This window comes from Dicentrarchus labrax, unplaced genomic scaffold (genome assembly GCF_905237075.1).
Source record: "Dicentrarchus labrax unplaced genomic scaffold, dlabrax2021, whole genome shotgun sequence".
Classification (NCBI taxonomy): Eukaryota; Metazoa; Chordata; class Actinopteri; family Moronidae; genus Dicentrarchus; species Dicentrarchus labrax.
This window is the reverse complement of record NW_026136721.1, coordinates 25,381,492-25,403,759: the sequence shown is the minus strand read 5'-3', so window position 1 is coordinate 25,403,759 and position 22,268 is coordinate 25,381,492. Positions and strand designations below refer to the sequence as shown.

Below are 22,268 nucleotides of genomic sequence, written 5' to 3'. Positions count from 1 at the left end.
TACAGCTCTGATTCGATAAGATATTGTACCACTCCTTGATGGAGGTGACAAATGTGTGAGCATATATGAGAGGGCTATCTGCACTGCCAGCAGTAGCTTAGATTAATTCAACTAAATACTAGGTAAACACTTGGTATGACTTATTAATGGACCTTATTACCTGTTGAGGACACTGTAAGATCAATCAGTTTGATTAGCAAGGGATCCTTACTGTAAGTGTACGTACCACCATACACAGTGATCACTGCAGGAAGCAGTGCTGGGTTTAACAACATTCTCCTGTGATGCATTCTTGATCTATGTATACTGGAGGATAATTATTTCTGTGAACAGCCGTGTGGATCAATAGTAGACAGTGGTGAGTCGTGGAATGCGTCTGTCCATCAGCTCACATTTGTGAAAGCCTAGCCGTCTCATTCCCTATCCCAGCCTTGTCCTGACCTCAGCTCCAATAATGGTGCTCATTTGGTGTCACTGCAGTGAGAGCTGTGCAGCTTTAGCTTTCTTGTTGTGTTCAGTCTCACTGTGTTATCTGACTGTTAATACTGCTTCAGTGGATGCTAGCTGAGGCTATGTCACAACATCTGAAAACGCATCTATATTTTGGCTTCCTTTGTCCAGGTTTTGACAAAGTAATGGCGAAAATGACAGATAGTTACCGTCCATTAGTCATCGACAACTATTGATTGAGCTGGAAGAGTGAGTGAGACTTGTCAGTGCTGTCATCATGTCAGCTGTCTTGAAATAAAGGAAGAAAAAAACCAAAAAAGATCAGTTTATTTAAATTCCATTTTTAATGTTTGAATCAATTCAATCTATTATAAATGCTTTTTTCCTTCATTGGAGTGGAATATTTGTTGAATGCTGTGCTGGTTTACTCAATTCCTCCTCCGTGTATTTTATAGTCAAAGAAAGGTAACAATGATGAGAGCAATTTCAATGAAGTGAAGAAACAATTACAATTGATACTTTTTGAGGGATTAAGCAAAGCGCATCTAATTAAATGTATTATTTGTAACAGCTTAGTTGTTGAGAGAGGGAGAGGGAAAAAGACCGGTCTCAATATCGGCAGACACTCAAGATTGTGGTATCGAGCCATCCCTACTTTCAGCTATGATTTTTGGGCTCTGCCAAACTCCTCAGTGAAATATCTGTCTCTTTCCTTGCTAAATGCTCTACTATGTTCATCAGCTGGTTACTAAATGTGTCTGTGTGCTGTTTGTTGCTGAGCAGGTAGTGTACAGTGCACAGGCTAAACACGATATGACAGCGGTGAGAGACATTGGCTTTAAAGTTTCATAAAGTTGTGGGGCTCTCAAGGTTTTGGTGATAATTCTCTATTGGTTCATCACGATGAGGGACATTTTTCATGTTGTAATTTGATACATGTTAAGATAGTTCCAGTTCACTGCCACAGCATCTCTGGTTGAAGCTTTTGCAGAGGACTGGCATAACTGCTGTGATACACCTTGACTCACTCTGGTCTTTACACCTCCAAGCAAAACAAATCTTTATCAGAGAGCACAGGCGCACAGGAATAAATCTCACCTGACTGTGAGATAGAGCTCCAGAGCCGGTCTGGTGAACCAAAATTGTGTGAGGCTGAGTGACATTTTGCTTGCAGCTGGTGACTTTTATTATTTATGAATGAATTCAGACCAATTTGATCAGTTGGTGACTCCTCTCACAGTTTTTATGTTGCAATCTGATGCACGTTACAGGAATATTGATTAAAGCTGCTTTAAGTTGTTATTTGCTTTTCATTATGGCTGCGCTGATAATAATTTTAGTGTTGCATTATGGGTTGTTTGTAGCCTTAATGTTTCTAGGCAAGCGAGTTTCAGCCGGTTTCAACTCATCCATCTCTATGGTGTCTGTTAAGGTTAGACAGGCCAGAAAATGTCTAGTGGGCACAGGAGTTACCTTTCAGTTCATGTTAAGTTGTGAAGAGTGAAAAGGAGAGGAAAGCATCTCCGCATACAATTCTGCCAAATACAGCGTCACAGAATCTAATGTTAGAAGGTGGCAAGTCTGCAAGACAGCCTGCCAGTCAAACAACTTCAGCTTGACAGAAGTGTGTTAGTATGCAACTAAACAACGTAATGAAAGAATACCAAACATATGTGAAATGTTTGGATGCTCTAGTAGAAGTACTTTCAAAAGCCTTTTACAGTAGACAAGACTTTAAGCATGAGGACAAACTGAATAGCTTGGCAGATGTATCGCAATAAACTGCTTCAACTCCAACTAAGAGCAGGACAAAGCTGCTATGATTAACACTGTTATGAAGCAGTGTGTCTTGAACACGGCTGAGCTCTAATCAGAGCATTAGTCAAGTCAAAGCTTTGTAAATGACCCCAAAGCTGAATCTGCTGGTTAATTCTGATTCTAAGATGGTAAAATGGAAGATAGGAGGTTATTTTTATTGCTTATTTTGTTTTCATTGATTTGATTCAGTGTATCTGCCTGTCTGCGAGGTGTTCGTCAAACATCCAAAAGCAGATGTTACAAAAGAAGAGAGTGTCTGGGTAATACTGTCACATGGGATTTAATGTTTTAGCCTGGTCCTCTTCAAAAAAGGTGGGTCTCTGTATAAGAACCAAAGTGTGCAGAATCTTTTCCAACATAAGTGGTTATGTTTGCCCTTTACTGTCAGGCGAGGACCTCCAGGTTGTCCCATCATGGGAGTCCCATGGCTTACTCTTACTAACACACTTTGACATGCTTTATTTTCTTGGATATTCAGTTTTATCATGGCACTGACTGTGAAAATAATAATAATAATGTGGCAGTGGGTGGAGCTGCTTACACATGAGACATACCAGCAGTGAAAACAGCTCAAGTGTTGAAGTGTAGGTTGATGCTCGTGTCACACCTCTCATACAGTCTTGGCACCTCCAGTATTATGTACAATACCGTACTGCTAACTGCTACTTCGAGTTCAGTGTCGCATCATCTTTGGGTGAGGCTTTTGCAGAGGACTGGCATGACTGCTGTGATACACCTTGACTCACTCTGCTCTTCACACCTCCAAGCAAAACAAATCTTTATCAGAGAGCACAGGCGCACAGGAATAAATCTCACCTGACTGTGAGATAGAACTCCAGAGCCGGTCTGGTGAACCAAAATTGTGTGAGGCTGAGTGACATTTTGCTTGTAGCTGGATACTTTTATTATTTATGAATGAATTTAGACCAATTTGATCAGTTGGTGTTCATCCTTTAGAGCTGAACTTTTAAAAGTCACGTCATTAGTGTAGCCTGAGGGCCAGCTGATGTTTTATGCACATGGTGCAGAGTTTAAGAATTCTGTTGCAATGACTGCAGCACTGGCAACATATATCTTTACACAGATATTGTAAGGAGTTCAAATTAAATGAGATATTATTGCAACTGGAGTTACTGTGCTCTGGTAATATCAGCTGATCCCGATGATGTTAAAGCCTAGTTTTTTCACACAAGCACATTTGAGTCCGACACTTAGGTCAGGGAATTGAACATTTCTAGAAAACATTTATAGGGTTAAATTGGCAGAAAAAGGATCCAGTCAGCAACAAAGATTCTGTTGGGACAATAAAACCCTGTTAATGAACATGTAAATGGACATTAAATCTTAATGAAATCAACAATGCCAGTAATATAGCACATAAGGAAGTTGGGGCTTTGGAGGGAGCTGTGACAGTAAATAGTGTTGGCATGATCATAGCAGCAGAGAAGTAGGGAGGACTGTTGCGCTGTACATCTGCATGAATATGACTGGGCTTTACTAGTCAGCTGATGTTCACACAGCTGGGAATAAGACAGTGATTATGAAGCCTCAACGTAGCAACTGACGCCAATTGGCTAATGCAAGGCCGACTTCAGTGCTGTGTCGGAACTAACACTACTGTATTTGTCATGTCAGTTCCTCGAGTTGACAGTCATTGGCTAGTTCTAGTAATGCTAAATTAATCTGGAATATTTTCAGTAATCATCTCCCTCTATTCAGTAAGCAATGGTCTGCGAAAACTAGGCAAAACCATCTCTATTTACAGTGATTGTAAAGGCAAATAGATGCACAACACAAACCAAAGAGAAACATTTAAATAAATATCTTATGGTTCTTCGACGGACATATTTATTTTCTATAGTACAGCATTCAAGAACAGAGAACACAAGGAGATATCCTGTAGATTATCTGTACTTTCCACTTTTTGACCGTGGATGGTGTGACAAAAAACCTTTTTGAAAGACTAAGGAGAAGACTGCACTGAGTAGGAAGAAACTTAAAAAGAGAGTGACCTTGAATGGGCTGAGTCAGAGAGCGATCACCCACTGGGATGGTTGAGCTTGCAGTGAGTGTTGGGGTAAAATATTAAAACATTGAGTAGCATTGATCTGCAAAGCTTGTGGTTTTAAACAGATGTTACTTGTGTTAGCTTCTGTCTTGTACTATTTATCAGATAAAAAGCTGCTGTGCTGGACACAGCAGCACAGCAGGCACAATCAGGGTGTTTGTATGCAGAGCTGCGATGGAGCATCCCATTTAATTAAAACTGCTTAAAACGCTACTGTGTGTAGAAACTATTAGCCAGTGACAATATACCTGTAGTGCTGTGATACAGGGAGAGGGAGAGAATGAGTATGAATGTGTGGATGTAATCATTTGGATAAAAAAAAGTGCTTTATTCTGATAAAGAGTTAATACCTTGAAATTACTGTGGGAAAGGTTTCCAGCTGTGTAACAACACTTCTCTGACTCTGAAGGCTGATACAGGACCTCAGTTACACTATATGAAAACCATATCAGCATATTTATGTCTCAAAACTATGATTTTGCGCTTATTCGTTCTTGATTAGTCCTGGGCGATGGATGTAATCAAATGGTAAACTGACAGAATTTATATAGTGCTTTTTATACTACAGCTCTTTACAATGTACCTCTCAGTCACAAACACACACACACACACACACACACACACACACACACACACACACACACACACACACACACACACACACACACACACACACACACACACCACTGGTATTGGAGCTGTAATGCAAGGTACTAGCCTAGCCATCAGCTGCCATGTAATCAGTGTCTTTATCATTTCAAGTGTCAATATCAAAATATGTAAAACTAAATCATATAATCATAAATCATATATAAACAATAACATACTAAGTGCATTGCAAATCGTCTTGGTATGTTACTGCCACCAACTGAAGATCAGTGTAAAAGCCTGAAACTGTGCTCGTACATGCATGAGAAACTAACAAAACAGTAACCCACTCATAGCTCCACACCCCTTCCAGTGGTCAGATAGTCAACAGGGGCCCTATAATAAATTATGACACTGTATTATTTCCCAGCTTTACTCTTGCAAAATACATACAATTTGAAAACTTATATTGGAGTGGCGTCTATCCTCTCCGGGCCATCGATTACTTTTTTACGATTTGTAAAACTCTTGCAGTATCTATACACTTCTACCCATCTCTGTGAAACACTTTCACTGTCTGTCTTTCCCATTCATGCAAATTCCTCCCACTCACACCTCTGCCCCACCTCTCCACTCTTGCTCTTTCTCATCACCTTTCTATAGCTTTAGTCTCTCTGGCTGTTTAGGAATATTCTCCTGTGACTCTCCTCTTGACTTTATGTTCTGAAGCCTTCCTTCTGTGCAATAGAAATTGACTGTGGGGGTTGGCAACTCTATAGATCAACCTCTATCTTTAAACACCCCTTGACTTCTGGTTACTGCACCGATGGAAACAGCAATATATGAAGAATCTTTTATTCCTGATACCTTCACATACCTTTCACTCATGACCATGACCAAGAGCCACGGTCCAATTGAAGCCCCTTTTCTGTTTTATGTTGGACTGACTTTAATGCCTTATTTTACCATCTGAAAGCTTGCATTGGATTGACAGACAATGAAAATGAGATTGTTTCCAAGCGAAGAGCCATTAAAAGATAGCTTTCCCTTAAAATCCTGTACAATAGGGTTACTTACGAAACAGGAATAAAACAACCAATTAGGGTGACATTTCTAATGGCCTGTCATGTCAGTCAAGAATGTGGTCTATAGCAGTAACAGTATTCAGATCTTTACTAATGACTGTGTTTTCCCATCAGCCCCTAACTTATATAAGTCAGAGAGAACTATAGACAGTACATATATATTTGAAGTGTTCAACAGTGCATGTGAGCTTGTTAAAAAGACAAACCTTTAAGCATCAGTACTAATACAGTATTTTCTATATTCGTATTAAGCATTAAAAACGTTTTTAAATACTATAATTAAATACTAAATACTATGCCATTCTCTGTGATATTGTGCCATAGCACCAGGTGGCTGCTATGTAGAGACATTATTACAGAGCTAAAATAGTGCCTCGACTCACAATATGTGGCCTTGGGATTGTGGCAGATGCGCTTCTACTGAGAGTTTCCTGTTTCCAAACCAACTGCCTGTACTTAAAGAACCTCTTGTATGTCTGATCAGTGTTAATTCATACAGCTTATCAGTTGGCAGTTAAAAGGTAGAGACCACGGTGTCTTGGAGGCAGATGGGACATTCGGTTTGGTAAGGCTAATGGTTTTTGATTGTTACTGATGAAAAAGTTCTTGTTACCAAGTATCAAACCAAGGGTTGTCTATATGTTTTATATAGGTTATTATCTGATCTGCTGTATTTATTTTGCTTCGCATTTGTGATTTGCGTCACTGTTTTATTGGTTGTTGCAGCCTGTCGCTTAAAGGACCAGTGTGTAAGATGTAGTGGCATCTAGCAGTGTAGTTGCAGATTACAACGCTCTCATTCCAAGTGTGTAGGAGAAACTACAGTGGCCACAGAAAAAGCGTCAAAAGCCCTATCTAGAGTCAATGATTGGTTTGTCCGTTCTGGGCTACTGTAGAAACATAGCGGTTCAAGATGGCAGACTATGTAGAAGTGGACCAGCTTCCTCTGTAGATAAAAACAGCTCATTCTTAGGTAACAAAAACACAACGATTCTTATTTTCAGGTGATTATACATAAATGAATACATAGCTATGAATTTTATGTTTTATTTCTGCCAATAGATCCTCCTAAACTGGTCTTTTAAGTATAAAGATGTTTTTGGTTCAAAGTTGAGCTGAACTGATAAGTAAGAATAATTTCGTCAGAAATTTGCAACTATTTTAATAATCAATTGATTGTTTTAGTCATTTTTTAAGCAAAGTAAAAAGTGCCACAAGTTCTCAGGTTTCATACCTTTGGGTTTGAAGGAATAACTTTGAATAACCAGTTTAATCAATATTGAAATAATAGTTACTGTAGTTGCAGCCGCCCATGACCAAATTGTTGTATCTCGTATAAACTCTATCAGTATGCAGTAATTTTTTCTTTTGCGTGTTCCCATGGATCAAAAAATTGTTGTTTGCTTGTCTGAACACTGTTCACTGCAGTTTACAGCATCTTCTCATGGTGAAATATACTAGTTTATAATAATAGTTTCCTTTAATAGAAAGTAAACACAATATTGGAAAAAACAGTAAATAGCTGCTTGAAAAATGACTGCAATATAAAACCACATTGCTAGTTGCACTGCACTGTTATTTTTGTAATGTGATTTTAACCTGGATTTTTTTTAAATATTCAAAATAAATACAGAAAATGTCAGCTCCAAAATTATAAGCCCTAAATATTGTATATGCAGCAGATGTAGCGGAATCTGAATCTTTGTGTTTTATGTGCTACACACACGTCCACTATTCACTAATCACAACAAAACACTGAAGGCAGCCCTCTGGGATGCCTCAGCTGAGCTCCATTGGCAGGATGTGACATGTGGCTACCAAACAGCCTCACTTCCTTCCATTTCCTGCACGGTTAAATACCTCACATAGTAATTTTAAGCAGATGGGAACGCCTGCTGTCTGCAGTGTAGTGACTGCGTCTGTGAGATCCTCCTTCTTTAATAAGTGGGCACGGCTTGCCAGTACACTCCCTGTTCCAGCCTCACCAGACGTCTAATAACAGTCTCAGTGACTTCTGGGGATTTCCAGTGTATAAGCCCTCTGTGAAGAAGGGGCTGCATCTGCTGTGATTTGTGATTACACCGCCAGTGCCTGTGCCCGCTGCTTCTCTCATCAATAGCTGCTGTACAAAGTTCTGATAGAAAGTCTGTTCTGGTTCAAGCTTTAGTCCTGGATTGTACAACGCCACAGCTGTAAGATCGCAAATGGTCCATGTTGAAACACAGACTGTGCTCACTCTACTATTTGGGCTGCACTTGATAATCAGACCACGTGGCGTTGTAGTGCAAGGGTTTAGGCTGCTGATATATATATATATATAAAAAGAGGCAAATAGTGTTGTCATTTGTTAGGTGAGGTATGTTCGATATTCAACAGTACTTGAGAGTCAGGATCTTCATTTCATTGGGCTGAGCAACACTAAACATGATGTATGATGAGTTTGGCAGATGAACAAACTGCTAGAAATGGTCAAGGCCACATGACATGACCTGGCTCTTTTACCTTGTAACATATATCATATAACAGCAGCCCATATTAAATTGTTCTCATTTAAACAATAAAAAGAATCTGTTCTCAGAAGAGGCGTTTTTCAATCAGAACATAAAGCTGCTGTTGAGTATAATGTGATAAAAGCGTGTGAGGATGTTGTATTGATATTAACCAACCTTTGCTGGTGTGCTACTGCTACTTATTCACCAAGTTTTCAGCAGTTTTCTTCTAATTTTTTAGCCAGATATATCAAAAATATTTACTCGATCAGATAATTTCACTTTAATTAGAGGGCCTGGTGCAATGGAATTAACTGTGGCTGGCATGATGCATTTTTTATTACACCAGTGGCATCAAGGGCTGGGTAATTGGATAAACAGTGATGCAATGTTCTTGCTGTACTCTACTCAGCATATGAGTAGCAGATGGAAACGCTAAATTGTATGACGATATATTTAAAAAATATATTTTTTGCCACCAAACTCCTGTCTTATGAGTGAATTATGAAAGCAAGGACCATTGTTATTGAGAAACTTCTCCAAGGGAAATAGCGGAATTACATGCTTTATTTGTCTTTATTTAATTTTTGGTATGTAAACTTTCTTCACTTTTCTACTGGCACACTTTTAAAAATATAAGGCAGCGTTTAAGATTTACAAGAAACTTGAGAGGCAAAGGCTGGACGAAGAGGACACAATTCAGATAGCAGAATGTGTTTTTTCCTAGAGTGAGTTACCAGATCCTCTTGTAAAGGACTTAGAGAGTATTGTCCAGCTGACCTCGTAGACTTCAGACTAGAATATGGATGTTGGTGCTTTCAAGCACTCTCACTAATGGAGCCATTTCCTTTTCCACACACTTCCTCCCTGAGTATTTCAGGGTACACGTGAGGGTACTTTTTAACCCTTTGTGAAATACAGGTTTCATGTTTCTTGACCACTGAACTTATAGATCAATATTCCTACTTAGAGAGCTCGGACTCAGCAGACTGTGATGTCTGCTGTGTTCAGACAGCTGGAGTAGTAAACATGTAGTGATGGACTTCCAATAATCACATTTTACAAATGTGTTAGAATGCTAATATCACGCAATTCATTTTATGAAAGATTTCTCTTCACAGTTGGATGACAGTTGCATAAAAATGTGTGAATATGTATGCTTTCTTTCACTGACTTAATGGTTCCCTGCATGTCAGTTTTTCAACTTTTCTGCTCAAATGAAAGAAGAAAGTTTTAATCATAAGAGTCCGTAAAAGTAGAAGCAGAAAAGAAGAATCTGTTTTGCAGTTGCACTAGGATTATTCTTCGTCATCAACTTTGTTTTAACTTAATTATGTTCCAGCTATACCAAAATTCACAGTATAAAGTACTGTAACTCACTTGTATTTTTCTTGCTCTGTTTTTAGGACCTCAGGCTGGGGAACCATGAAAGATGAAGTGAAACGACCAGTTGAATGTTGCCACTATGTGTGGTCGTGTGATTGAGCTGGGCTCCTCCACATGGGATCTCTCTTCCTCCTACTGACTTGCCGTAGTTGCCCCAATTTCACCATGAGACGATCTGTCAGGTGCTTGACCTCTGTGCCCTCATACTGGCACCATTGTTGTGCCGCGTGAGCGCCCCCTCTCCTCCGGCAGTTACTGCACGGAATGGCCTCTCTGGACCTGCCATACCGCTGTCCTCGCTGCGGGGAGCACAAGCGCTTCCGAAGCCTGTCGTCCTTACGTGCCCACCTGGAGTACAACCACACGTACGAGACCCTCTACGTCCTCTCCAAATCCAACAGTGTGTGTGATGCTGCTGCTCTGCTGCCACTAGTGGCTGAGGGAGCCCTCCTCACACCTGCCAACAACAACGACCCCTTTGAACCCCTTCGGCCTTCGGCTTTAAAGGAACGTCGCTTCCCTTGCCGTGAGCTTCCCTGTGCGGACGACCTTAGTTTGACCCCGGCTAACTCAAACACTGCAGCCAGGTATATTCCCAATGTGGAGTTCCCCCTGGGGGAGATTTTTATGAAGAAAGCCATGACATCCGCAGACCCAGGTCCTCATGGAAACCCCAGCACAGCTGTAGCAGTGGCAGCCAATGTAGCGGCCAGTGCAGTGGAGGCAGCCTATGAGGAAGGCCTGGCCAGGCTGAAGGCACGGGCGTTTGAGCGGCTGGAGCTGGATGAAAGGCTGGAGAAGCTGTCTGAAGAGGTAAATAGGGTCATTATACAGAAATATGGCTAAATATACTTAGTTAGGCAAACTATACATGTAGTTACAGTTTAGATTGTCACTATGTTCTGTATCTACAGAGTTGTGATGAAGGGAAATTTAAAATGATTTTACTTTTTATTTACAAAGCTTTACCTTTAATTTGAACATTTCCCACTTTAGTACACTAGTGGTTGTATGAGCAAAATTAAAGCAACACACCTGTCTAAAAACAGAGTGATGCTAAATCATGTTTAGCAACATAGTTGCTTTAAAAGAAAAATATAGAAAATACAATACTTAGATAGCACTGACACACAAAGATTGTAACACTATATACATAGGTTGTTCCTTGTTGCCAGTTTGATTTCCACAGGGTTGTTGCCCAGTGAAGGAAAAACGGCGCTGTCTAATAGGTCAGACATTAAACAACAAGCCACTCTCTTCCTGATATCCTCAGTCTGCTTTGAGAACATCGAGCTCAGCGGCAGAGCGAAAATTAATGAGCTCGTCTCAGGCATGCACCGAATCTGATCAGTTACACTTAAAAAATCTTACATTTTATCAGTAACCAATGGAGAATAGCTAAAAATGGGAATAACATGTTGCCTGTAAGGAGCTTAGCAGCTGCATAATTATAATCAGGAAGTTATATGCTGACCAAAATGAGCATATAGTGTGAATAACATTAATCAAGGAATGAAGGCTTTTCTTTCTTTTTTTCTTTCACTTTTCTTCTTTTTTCTGGGTTAGAATAGGCACGACAGCACCACTGATTTGTCATGTTTTTTTCACACTCCGACATACATAAAAAAACAAGCTGTTTTATAATTTGATTACTTTTAATATTGGTATATTGTCAAGGCCAGCATAACAATTTCTGATTTAGCTAAATTCTCTTATAATGTCTTGTAGGTGGAGCAGAAAATAGCGGCCCGCGTAGGTCGTCTTCAGGCAGAGCTGGAGAGGAAGAGCTCTGAGCTTGAGCGGGCCAAGCAGGAGAGCGAGCAGCTGAGCCAGGAGAAACAAGACCTGGAGGACAAGGCCTCCGAGCTCTCTCGGCAGGTGGATGTCTCTGTGGAAATGCTAGCCAACCTCAAACAGGACCTGGTGAACAAGGAGGAGGAGCTTACTCATAAACAACAGTAAGTGAGATACTGAGTGTTTCATTGCTTTATTGACAGGTAATTCATTTCATTTTTTGATATTTATCTAGCCAAGATGGCAAAAAGTCACTTGTTGCAGCTTTTTAAATGTGACTATTTGTTTTCTTTGTCCTATAATAGTAAATTGAATATTGGTTTTTGGACTGTTTGTTGGACAAAAGAAGAAATCTGACCTTAAAGGTCCAGTGTGTAACATTTAGGAGGACCTATTGGCAGAAACGGAATATAATATTCATAGGTTTTCATTGGTGTATAATCACCTGTATATAGAAATCATTGAGAGACGTTTTGTCTACGGATGACGTGTTCCAATGAGACCATCATGTTAATACAGTAGCCCAGAACGGACAAACCAAACACTGGCAGTAGATAGGGGTTTTGTGTTTTTTGCGAGTTTTGTGGCCACCGTAGTTTCTCCTCCACACTTCAAAGCCCGTTCTTATTCCTAGTTCATCAAATACAGATGCAAGTGGTTACAATCTGCAACTTCACCGCTAGATGCCACTAAATGTCACACAAAACTCCTTCAATCCATAAAGCGATCCTTAGTTGCAGCCCTGATTTTCATTGTGCCTCCAAATCTCTTTTTTTATACTAAGGTTATCGTCCACAGGGCCTGTGGTGGAATGAAAAGTAGCATCAGGAAATAAGTAAAAAATGAACATCCTTGAATACCAATTTTTCCACCCTTGACCTCAATACAGATAGCTCGTAACTATTCCTTTCTCTGCCTTTTAGAAAACACATTGTCATGCATACAAACACTCACACACACTCACACACACACACACACACACACACACACACACACTCCTCTGTTCTCCTTCACCTCTGCCTCTCTGTTGATAGTGTAATTCTCAGTCGTATCCGCCCACCAGATGTGGTCAGCATCTGTCCCGCTGCTGTCCCCGTATACCAGTGCCCTCCGGGGCAGGTTAGCTCCTCATGCTGAATGGAGAGTTAGACAGGAGCAGCTGGGAGCAGCAGCTCTCTCAGGCCAGCCCCTCCATAAAGCTGCCATGCTGCTTCATGAACTAGTTAAAACCACGGCTGCTGTAAATAGAAGGAGCGCTTGGATATAAATCACAGAGGGGTGATGCAAGTTATTGCTGGCTCTGAATCTGATGAACATGATTTGGAGCTCTCCAACAACATGGCACAAAGACTGACCAGGCTTTTCTTTTTCTGATCTGCAGAGCTTTCATCAAAATTAATCCCAGCGTAATTTAGTGTGTGCTCCAAACATTGTTGCTATTTTTAGTTTGACGGGCTAGAAGCAATGCATAAAATGTGTTATTTCCTATTTTAATATTCTACCAATGTCAAAGAGTCACACTGTTTCTTTTTTATTTTTAATTAGTGTTTACAAAAGGAAACTGAGGCACAAAACCAGTCTAATTAGAAAAGGAGGTTCTGGAAACAGCCGAATGCAAAAAATTGGTTATTTTGTGTTAAGTGAAGCATCTGATTTTAGGCTATAAAAGTGTCAAGAGAAGGTTTTTAAAATCTTTTCATTTCGTTTCTGCCCACTTGTATAGATAAAGGCATAATAGCCTCTGCAGCCACAAACACAAGGTGTTTGCTCATATATTCTTTGTTAAAGTGCCGTTTTGATAAGTGTCATTCAAGGCTCATATTAAAGTCATCTGGTGTCTGCACCGTGTCTTTATCTGACAGGACAGCCAGCCTCGTCTTATCACTTCTCTTCAGTGTCTTTATCAGGTCCGAGTGTCAACAGTAGGTCAGAGACAGAAAGGCGCTTTCCAAGGCCTCTAATCTCAGTACAAACACACAACTGCACATGTCACTGCGTGTGTACGTGAATGTGAATTTATTCTTAGTAAAAGCAGCAACAAATGTCACAAAGCTAAAATACATATCAATGTTTCGGCTTATTCATGGGTATTAATAGTGAAGCATTATTATGTGTGCCAGGTATGGCTGCAACTAACAATCGTTAGTATAGTTTAGTCTTTAAGTTGTTCAAGAGTAGTAAAAATACCCACTGTAATTACTGTAAGTTTATCAAAAAATTCTTATCACAAGGTCCATTTGCATGTTTTTTTATGAAAGCCTTCATCAGTGTCATGCAGGTGGTTTAGTTGTTAACAGGTAGTTGTAGTATATGTGGGGGAAGCTCATAACCACTGCTTCTGTTCAAGGATGCCTGGCGGTGGGTTAAGTCCTCCTTGATCTTTCTCTGGACCTTGTTGAATACTTTGACCGGTTCCAAGTCTATGTTTGGTTCTGGTCTGATGTCCACAGAAAATTCATGTTGTCTGTCTCCAGGGTTCATTCAGTCTCTTGTCTGGAGTCCTTTTCTGCTTCACAGATGTAGCATTCCTCACAGTTAAGTACTTTTTAGAGTGCACTCTTAGATTTTACATTTTTATCAAGCAAAGATTTTGATTACTTAAAAGAGTAATCAATTGATAAAAATTGTTGTCGGTCAACTAATCAAATCTTTGACTATTTTAACACTTGAGTCATCCATTGCACTGCAGTCCTCCTCAATTCGTGTGTATTTAGCAATGTTGTTTAAATATCTACATATGTAGTAGGTCATCTAGATCAATTTCTTTGTTATCTGTTATCATCACAAAGTTACTGTATTCTTCCAGTCAGACAGTGACAGCTAAACATGTAAGAGAAGTTGTCATGACTGATCTTGTGATAGAGTGATACAAAACAGTGTTTCATTGGGTTGAATGAGCAGAAGACAACTGTGCTTTTCTTCTATTTACACTGCCTCTGTCGTAAAGGTCACAGAAGTGGTCATGTTCCCCAAACCTGGCAGCATCAGACTGGGAAGGTCATTCTAACACTGATACTTTCTTAAAATCCCTGCCTGTACTGTGTGACTGCCTCCTAGTTATGCCAGCAGCCCTCTGTCTCTCTCTCTCTCTCTCTGTCTCTCTCTCTCTCTCTCTTACACACACACACACACACGCACACACACACACACACACACACACACATACATTTTCTGTCTCTGTCTCTCTGAGGGGAAGCTGGCAGTCAAACAGTAAGCTCATTCAGACTCTAAAATACAAAGTCGGTCTGAGGTGGAAAAAGAGCATCACAGTCGGTGAATGTTCAGCAGGGTTGATGACTAAGCAGTAGTTAACAGACACAGAGCAGCTTATTGGCTCAAACATGGCTGCCTAACAACCTTATTCACTCACGAGTGACTTTGGAGAGTCTGTGGAACTCCTTCAAGGAGATATGCATCACATTGTACATCAGTGGTGTCAAATGCTAAAATATGCGAGTCACCTCACTGTTTGTTGCTATGCAACCAGAGGAAACTCCCACGAACTGGCTTCTGCTACCAGCAGTGCTATGCATAAAAATATAACATCCTAATAATTTATTCTGCACTTACAAAATGCTGTAAATAATTAGGACAAGAATACAGCATGCCTCAGGTACAGTTGGTCTTCATTGTAATCTCAGCAGTGCAGTTCAGTTTGTAGCAAAATTAATTCACAAACAACAAAACACACCGCATGTTCTGTAACAGTCACTGAAAATACATAACGATAAACATCACTCAAAACTGAATGAATAACAGAGTTCCTCAAGCATGGCTGCTAAGTGGTTTAATAGCAGCTGGAATAAATGAAAGCAGCTGTAATCAGCAGAAAACTGGAGCCTGAGGAGAAATGAAAAATGTTGGGACGGTTATCTCCATCATTTCAGCGTGCTACAGATTCACTCACATTAGAAAAACTGCCTCATTTTGTGTCTGCGGCAGAAGTATGTCCAACATTGCCATAATCTTTCCAGATATTAATCACTGCTTGATGACATACGGCAAGGTTTATTTAGTTTCTGAAATTATTACAATCACTTATATGCCAATTGTCTTATTATTGTTCCAGTACATCATTTTGAAGAGCTATTTCTAATTAACTTTGATCTTGTCAGTAACATTTAATACTGCAGTTCGGTTTGTGATCCGTGTCATACATTGGAAATGATAGCTGGCCTCACTCAGTGTTCCTGCAGGAGGACATAATGCTTTGCGCTCCAGTGGCAGCCAGATTATCAGCCGCTGTTCTTTTAATACTTAATTGTTTCTCTTCTCGTGGGAAAAGCTAGTATGAGATGTGCAGGGGTTGACACAGTATCATTTACACCTTTGTAGTATTTACAGTTTTTATTTTTTATGATTTACAATCCAATACTCCAGCCAGTTAAAAAAATTTAGTTAAAATTATTGATTATTAATTACACAATTAGTCAAAGGAATATTTATTATTAATAAATAACTTAAACAAAGAAACAGACAGAAGAATTACTCTATTAATCCCAGATGGGGAAATTATTTTCACCCAATGTTTTTACACATAAATACAATCATGTACACACAGAGCTTATAGACATGCAAATGTGGACAGATGGTGGAGTGACGGGCTGCCACGTAGTGGCGCTCCGGGAGCAGTTAGGGGTTAGGCCTTGCTCAAGCTCACCTCGGCGGTGCACAGGAGGTGGAACTGGCACCTCTCCAGCTGCCAGTCCACACCTGGACCACACTCTGTACTGTGGTGCAGTCCCTATAGACTGAGAATAGTATAGAAAAGTAAAAGACAGTATAGTATAGTATCGTACAGTAAAAGACAGTATAGTATAGTGTACAGTATAGTATACTAGTATTTATAGTGTACTAGTATATATAAACTGTTATATTAAGGTATTGGACTGTCGGTCATACAAAACAAGCAATTTGAAGACATCATTTAGAAGGCAAACTAGAGCAATTGATTATTTAAGAATTTATTTATTTATTGGTTTATTTAACAGGGGCAGCGCACATTAATAAACACTGCTGTAAATGTGCCACAGTTAGTTTTCATCTGTAGTCCCTGGATAGATGTTACTCTAAAGAATATTAAATTAAAATCACAAAGTTATTGAGATCATTTCAATGATTCAAGCATGCAGAGTAATATTAAAATATGAATATAGAATATTAATAAACATCATACAGGACACCATTATACTACATTGTCAGGTACTGTTTAAAACATGTGCAGTGCAAGATATCAATAAATAATCCAGAATTTAACCTAAAAAACGTAACGTCTTAAAGGCACACTATGCAAGATTTTTACCTTAATATAACAGCTTCGAAGTCATTTCGATGGTAAACAAACTCATAGTATAGCGAATCATCCCGATAGCAAAGCAAGAGAGGGACGCCGTTGGCAGAACCAGCAATGCAAGTTTGAAAGGTGGCGCTCCGCCAAATCTCGCAAGAATCACGAATTGCTTTACGGCGCAACGTCGCATACATCAGCGATATAAGAAGCAGCCTCAATGGAAGACACTAGTAGGCATTCACTCAGATGTTACCTGGTCAGTAGACATCTTCGGAGTCTCTCTTTGCCTGTTCGATGTCCGACGCTTCCATCCTACTGAACATGTACCGGTATACAGGGGGGAGGGGATCAGGCCGTGAGTGCAGGGACGCAGAGCCGTATATAGAGACAACTCTGGTACGTGGTATTTACGACAGTTAACGTTAAATACAAGTACTCCGCAGCGACTCTAGGGGTAGCTGTTTGACAAAACCGGAAAACTGCTTATTATGCCTTTTAAGCCTTGATTTAAAATAACTGTTTAAATTTCTTAAAAACTGAATGCTGCTTCTCCATGTTTAGTTTTAACTCTGGGGACAGTAAGCAGACCTGTCCCAGATGATCTGAGAGGTCTGGACGGTTCATAACGGAGAAGCACTTTAGAAATGTAATGTGGCCCTAAACCATTCAGTGCTTCATAACCCATAAGTATTTTAACCTCAATTCTCTGACAAGCAGGAAGCCAATGTAAAGATCTGAGAACTGGAGGGATCCACTCTCCTGCATTCTGAATCAGCTGCAGCTGTCTTATCTGCTTTTTAGAGAGACCTGTAAAGACGGTGTTACAGTAGTGGTGCCTACTGAAGATAAACACACGGACAAGCCCTTTAATTCTTGATATATTATTAAGGTTATAGGCTAAATTTATAATTGTTTTATGTGAATGCTAAAATGTAGTCCATGACTGCACAGAGATTTCTGGCCTGGTTTATGTTAGCGACTGAAGCTGAGCACGAGCTTTTAATTGTCATTTCGGTTCTATCTTTGTTTAACCGGAGGGAATTTTGGCACATCCAATCATTGATTTGTTCGAAGCACATAATACAAGACATGCAAAGCAATGACATTGGGATTATTAATGCTAAAGGTAATATGGACTAAATAAAACAACATTGTGCTGCATCATTAGACACTAATTATTGTCTATTTTTGTTTTAATCATGCTCTGTGAAGCATTCTGGGCTGCATGTTTCTATGAAAGGTGCAAAAATGTATAGTATGCTTTTCATTTCAATCAACCTTATTTTCTGTGTCTGATTTATTGGTTCATGTAGTTTTGTTTAAAACATTCTTAATGGCAGGCCAACCGGGAGATTGGCCAGATACTGTCATAATGTAGTTGGAACCCAGATGAAGACCTGCCAAGGTCAAACCTGGTCGGTTTTCCAATTTTCTTAAACAAGCGATGTAACTAATAAATTCAATTCAATTCAATTCAATTTTATTTGTATAGCGCCAATTCATAACAGAAGTTATCTCAGGACACTAAATAATAATAATAAAGGCCTTTAATTAAAACTCTACATACTGTACTAATGTTTGATCAACTTTGGTTTTAAGACATTTTGATAGGTAATTTTCACAATTTTCTGACATTTTAAAAACCAAACCAAACCAATTAACTGAGAAAATAATCAGCAAACAGATCATTTAAATAATTATTAGTTGCAGCCCCACGACAAATAATGAAGCTTGTGATGTTCCCATTTTGTAGAAAGGTGATTATTATAGCCGTACATTTTTGCATTGTTGTGTCAGATTATATTATTATATCGTAATTTGCATTGTACCCACATCATATACTGTACAAGCAGGGGATGGACTGAATGTTGCAGTATTGCAGTTGTTTTGTTTGTATAAGCTTGTGCAGGTGTTCATGATCTCTGTATAGAAAAGGGAGAAGAGCAGTACAGAGAAAACTCATTTTCATATCATATTCAGCACACACACAGTTGCTGCATTAGGCCTCAACCCTGAGGCTTGATTTATTCCTACAACCAGCTATGATAAAGTAAGACTACCCTGTGCAGCATAAGAAAGCTGAAGGCTTTAAAGGTGCCACAGAACATGGAGGAGTTTTGCTAGTTTCTGTCACTGTGTCTCCCGCAAAAAAAATAATATACTATAATAAAAAACAAGCTAATTTTTCACTGAGCAGAAATCTTGAATGCAGAGTGAAGCTGTCAGAGAACTCACCTCATTAACGGCAGAGAGAGAGGGCCATGTAGTATTAGCATGGGAAGACTTCTGAATGCTTTCTAATGAAAATAAATCAGAGTGAGAAAGTGATCTGCAATACATCTAAGAATGTTTAGGTTTTGGAGCTGAAATTCAGTTTGACAGTAATATTTGTTGTTGTAACGGAGCTCATGTACGCCAGCAATTTGTTTGAATGACAGAGAAACATTGCGGCACTGTATCTTCCCTAACACTTTCACAGAATGCACTGTATGCACCTTTTTATGTGAAATATTTTTATTAACAGAAGATTTCCTAGAAATCGGCACAATTATTAGTAGGCAAGTACTATCTGCAATGTGACATACTTACAGAGCTTATTTGCTAGGACTGAGAGTCTGCAGTTCAATATATTAAGGGTATAACGTATATTGTAGAGCTCTAATAAGACAAGCTTATGCTCAATGTATACCAAACACATATACGTAGACACTGCATTCAGATATCCAGATTTTCCAGCAGCGATCTGAAGTGGCTTATAACAAGAAAGGGTTGATGCATGATGTTAGATAACTCAGATTGTAGTGTGTGGGTGATCCAGTGGATGTTAACCCTCAGTTAGAGCAGGATTTATGAGCGGAGGGCTGTTCATGTCCATCATTAAATGGAAGAAACTGACGTGTGTGTCCTTGAGGCTGGATGAAACGCTTTGAACACAGAAAAAAACAGGAAGGATGCTGCAACAACCGATCTTTCAGTGGACATGTTCTCTTCTCTCTCATTTTGTTAATACTGACATAAAAGGTTGAAGTAAGCATTGCGTGTTACACTGTCAACAGATGGACTTTTATTACACGGGTGTAAGATACTTGGAGGAGGAACTGGGGTGGTTCTTTATTGGAAATGATATTTAGACGATGTTGCCATGATTTATTTTCTCTTTTTTGAGCTGTCAAGCTGTCATAGAGTTGAATGAGTGCTGCTGGTGTGTATACGGTGAAATTCCTGTATGAAGACAAAAGTACGCTAGAGCAGAAACATTTGGCAGATTCATGTATTAGTAAGCAGACAGAAAATGAATCAGCAACATTTTTCAAGAATAAATGCCAAAAAGTATCTAGTTCCAGGTTCTCAAATGTGAACATTTGCTGCTGTTATCCCAGAGTGTTCGACTGTTGGTAAAGACAAAATAAGCAATTTCAGGACGCCACCTTGGCTTCTGGGAACTTATGATGCACATTTTTCCACTATTTTCTGACACTGAATAGATTTAATGACCAATTTTTTCTCGAGTTGCATGTCTGTTTTTCAGAAAATGATACCATTCACAAGTACAAAACCCTCAATGTCAATTGTCATCATTTGCAAACAGATATTTTTTTGAAAATCTGACAGCTGAATTTCAGGTTGCCTTTTCTCCCATAATGAATCAATTTCTGTCATCCGTGTTGAAATGCTCCACATCACCACCTTGCTGTTGTATGACCAGGTGACTCAGACATCTGCGATTTGTAACTGGAGTTTAGATTTTGACTGGTCGAGCCACAAAAAATAAAAACAAACAAAAAATGTACTTTCCCCTGATTAATCAGAGCCAAGACCTGGATTAGTGGTCTCTTGGGAAACCAGTCATGCTCTTCCCTTTTTTTTTTTTCGAGTTGCTTTGAAAACGTGCATTTCAGTCTGGAGCTCTTTCATCATTCCTTTTTTTCACCCTTTCAAGGGTCTGTCTCACATCTCTCCCTCTCATGTAGCCATACTTCCCTACACATCTCCTCATGCTGCCTTTCTCTTTGTGTGTTTGTGTGTAATGCATACAAATGTGTCACATTATGACATGATGACACAATGTAGCCTACTGAATCTGTCTGGAAAAAAACCAGGCGTCAAAACAGAACGACACATGGGCAGCTGTCCTTTGTTACAGCAGAGAAAGCTTGCATTCATACAACAGCCACGTCTTCCTCATACAGGCCTTTCAGTCAATCATCTCTGCTCTTAAATATTAATGAGGAATAATTTTGAATTAATGGCCAGAGATGATGACAACTGTGAAAGGAGGCTGACCAGTGATTGTAATTAACATTTAAGCAGAATCCTTCAGAAGATCATTCCTTATTAATCATGTCTGTTACAGCTGGATGTCTTTGCTATATAGAGTATTTGTTATGGCTGTTAAGCGGTAGGGAAATGAAACATGGCCGGCTTAGTAATTCATTATTTCTTCTGAGCGCATGCAGCAGCATTGGACATTTATTGAGGTCTTCAAAGCTCAATTTGTTTGATAGAAAAATGTAGCTTAGAATGTTGTTTGCAAGCTCTCAAGGCCTAAATTTAGCAAGACTAGACTTTTTTTTATTTCCAAGAGCTTAAAGGGACAAGAAGGCATCAGATTTTAAATGCATATCAGGCAAACAAGCCCTTTATTCCAGTCTCACAGGGAAAAGCAGCTGAGATCAGGACCTGTGTTAGTTGTTTGGGCGCTGAGGGGGAATGTGCGGTAAAACTATAATGTAGTGCTATGACCTTATTCTTTTTAATCAGTGGCATTGATTGTATCTCAACTGTTGTGTGTTAGTGTTCATGTGAGGATTTAGTGAGGCACATTGTTTGCATTGGAGCTTAGTTCTTGTATATGATATTTAATCCAATACAGACAGATCAATTGGAAGTGTGTAATAATATTAAGATAGGAGATAGGACAGGATCTCCCAGGAGTCCCGATGCTGGTGGTGGAATGAAGGCAGCAGGGGGATGATGGAAACTCCTGAACATCCTGGAGGTGATGATGATAATGGGGAGTTGGTAGGTTGTGCAATAGTAGGTCTAGTAGGTGTAGGTGGCATCTAGCGCCCCTCCGCGGTTCGAGCATGTAGGGGAAACTACAGTGGTTGAAAAAACACAATCCTATCTCGAGCCAGTGTTTGGTTTGTCTATTCTGGCCTACTGTAGAAACAACACAGACTCCGTGGAAGAGGACCTGCTTCCTCTGTGCAATCAAATCATATTTATGTATAAAGCACATTTAAAACAACCCTTGTTGACCAAAGTCTTGTTGTACACACATTTGATATCTGCAAGGA

At 39.5% G+C, this 22,268-nt stretch overlaps 1 protein-coding gene across 1 annotated transcript in view; it reads left to right on the top strand.

Moving 5' to 3' along the window:
- fbxo41 (F-box protein 41) overlaps nucleotides 1-22,268 on the top strand; it is a 50,360-nt gene that overhangs the window by 3,230 nt on the left and 24,862 nt on the right. Inside the window, exons 2-3 of the mRNA XM_051385156.1 lie at nucleotides 9,905-10,697; nucleotides 11,613-11,842. Coding sequence (XP_051241116.1) covers nucleotides 10,149-10,697; nucleotides 11,613-11,842 — 779 coding nt within the window. The 5' untranslated portion in view covers nucleotides 9,905-10,148. The remainder of the gene's footprint in view (nucleotides 1-9,904; nucleotides 10,698-11,612; nucleotides 11,843-22,268) is intronic.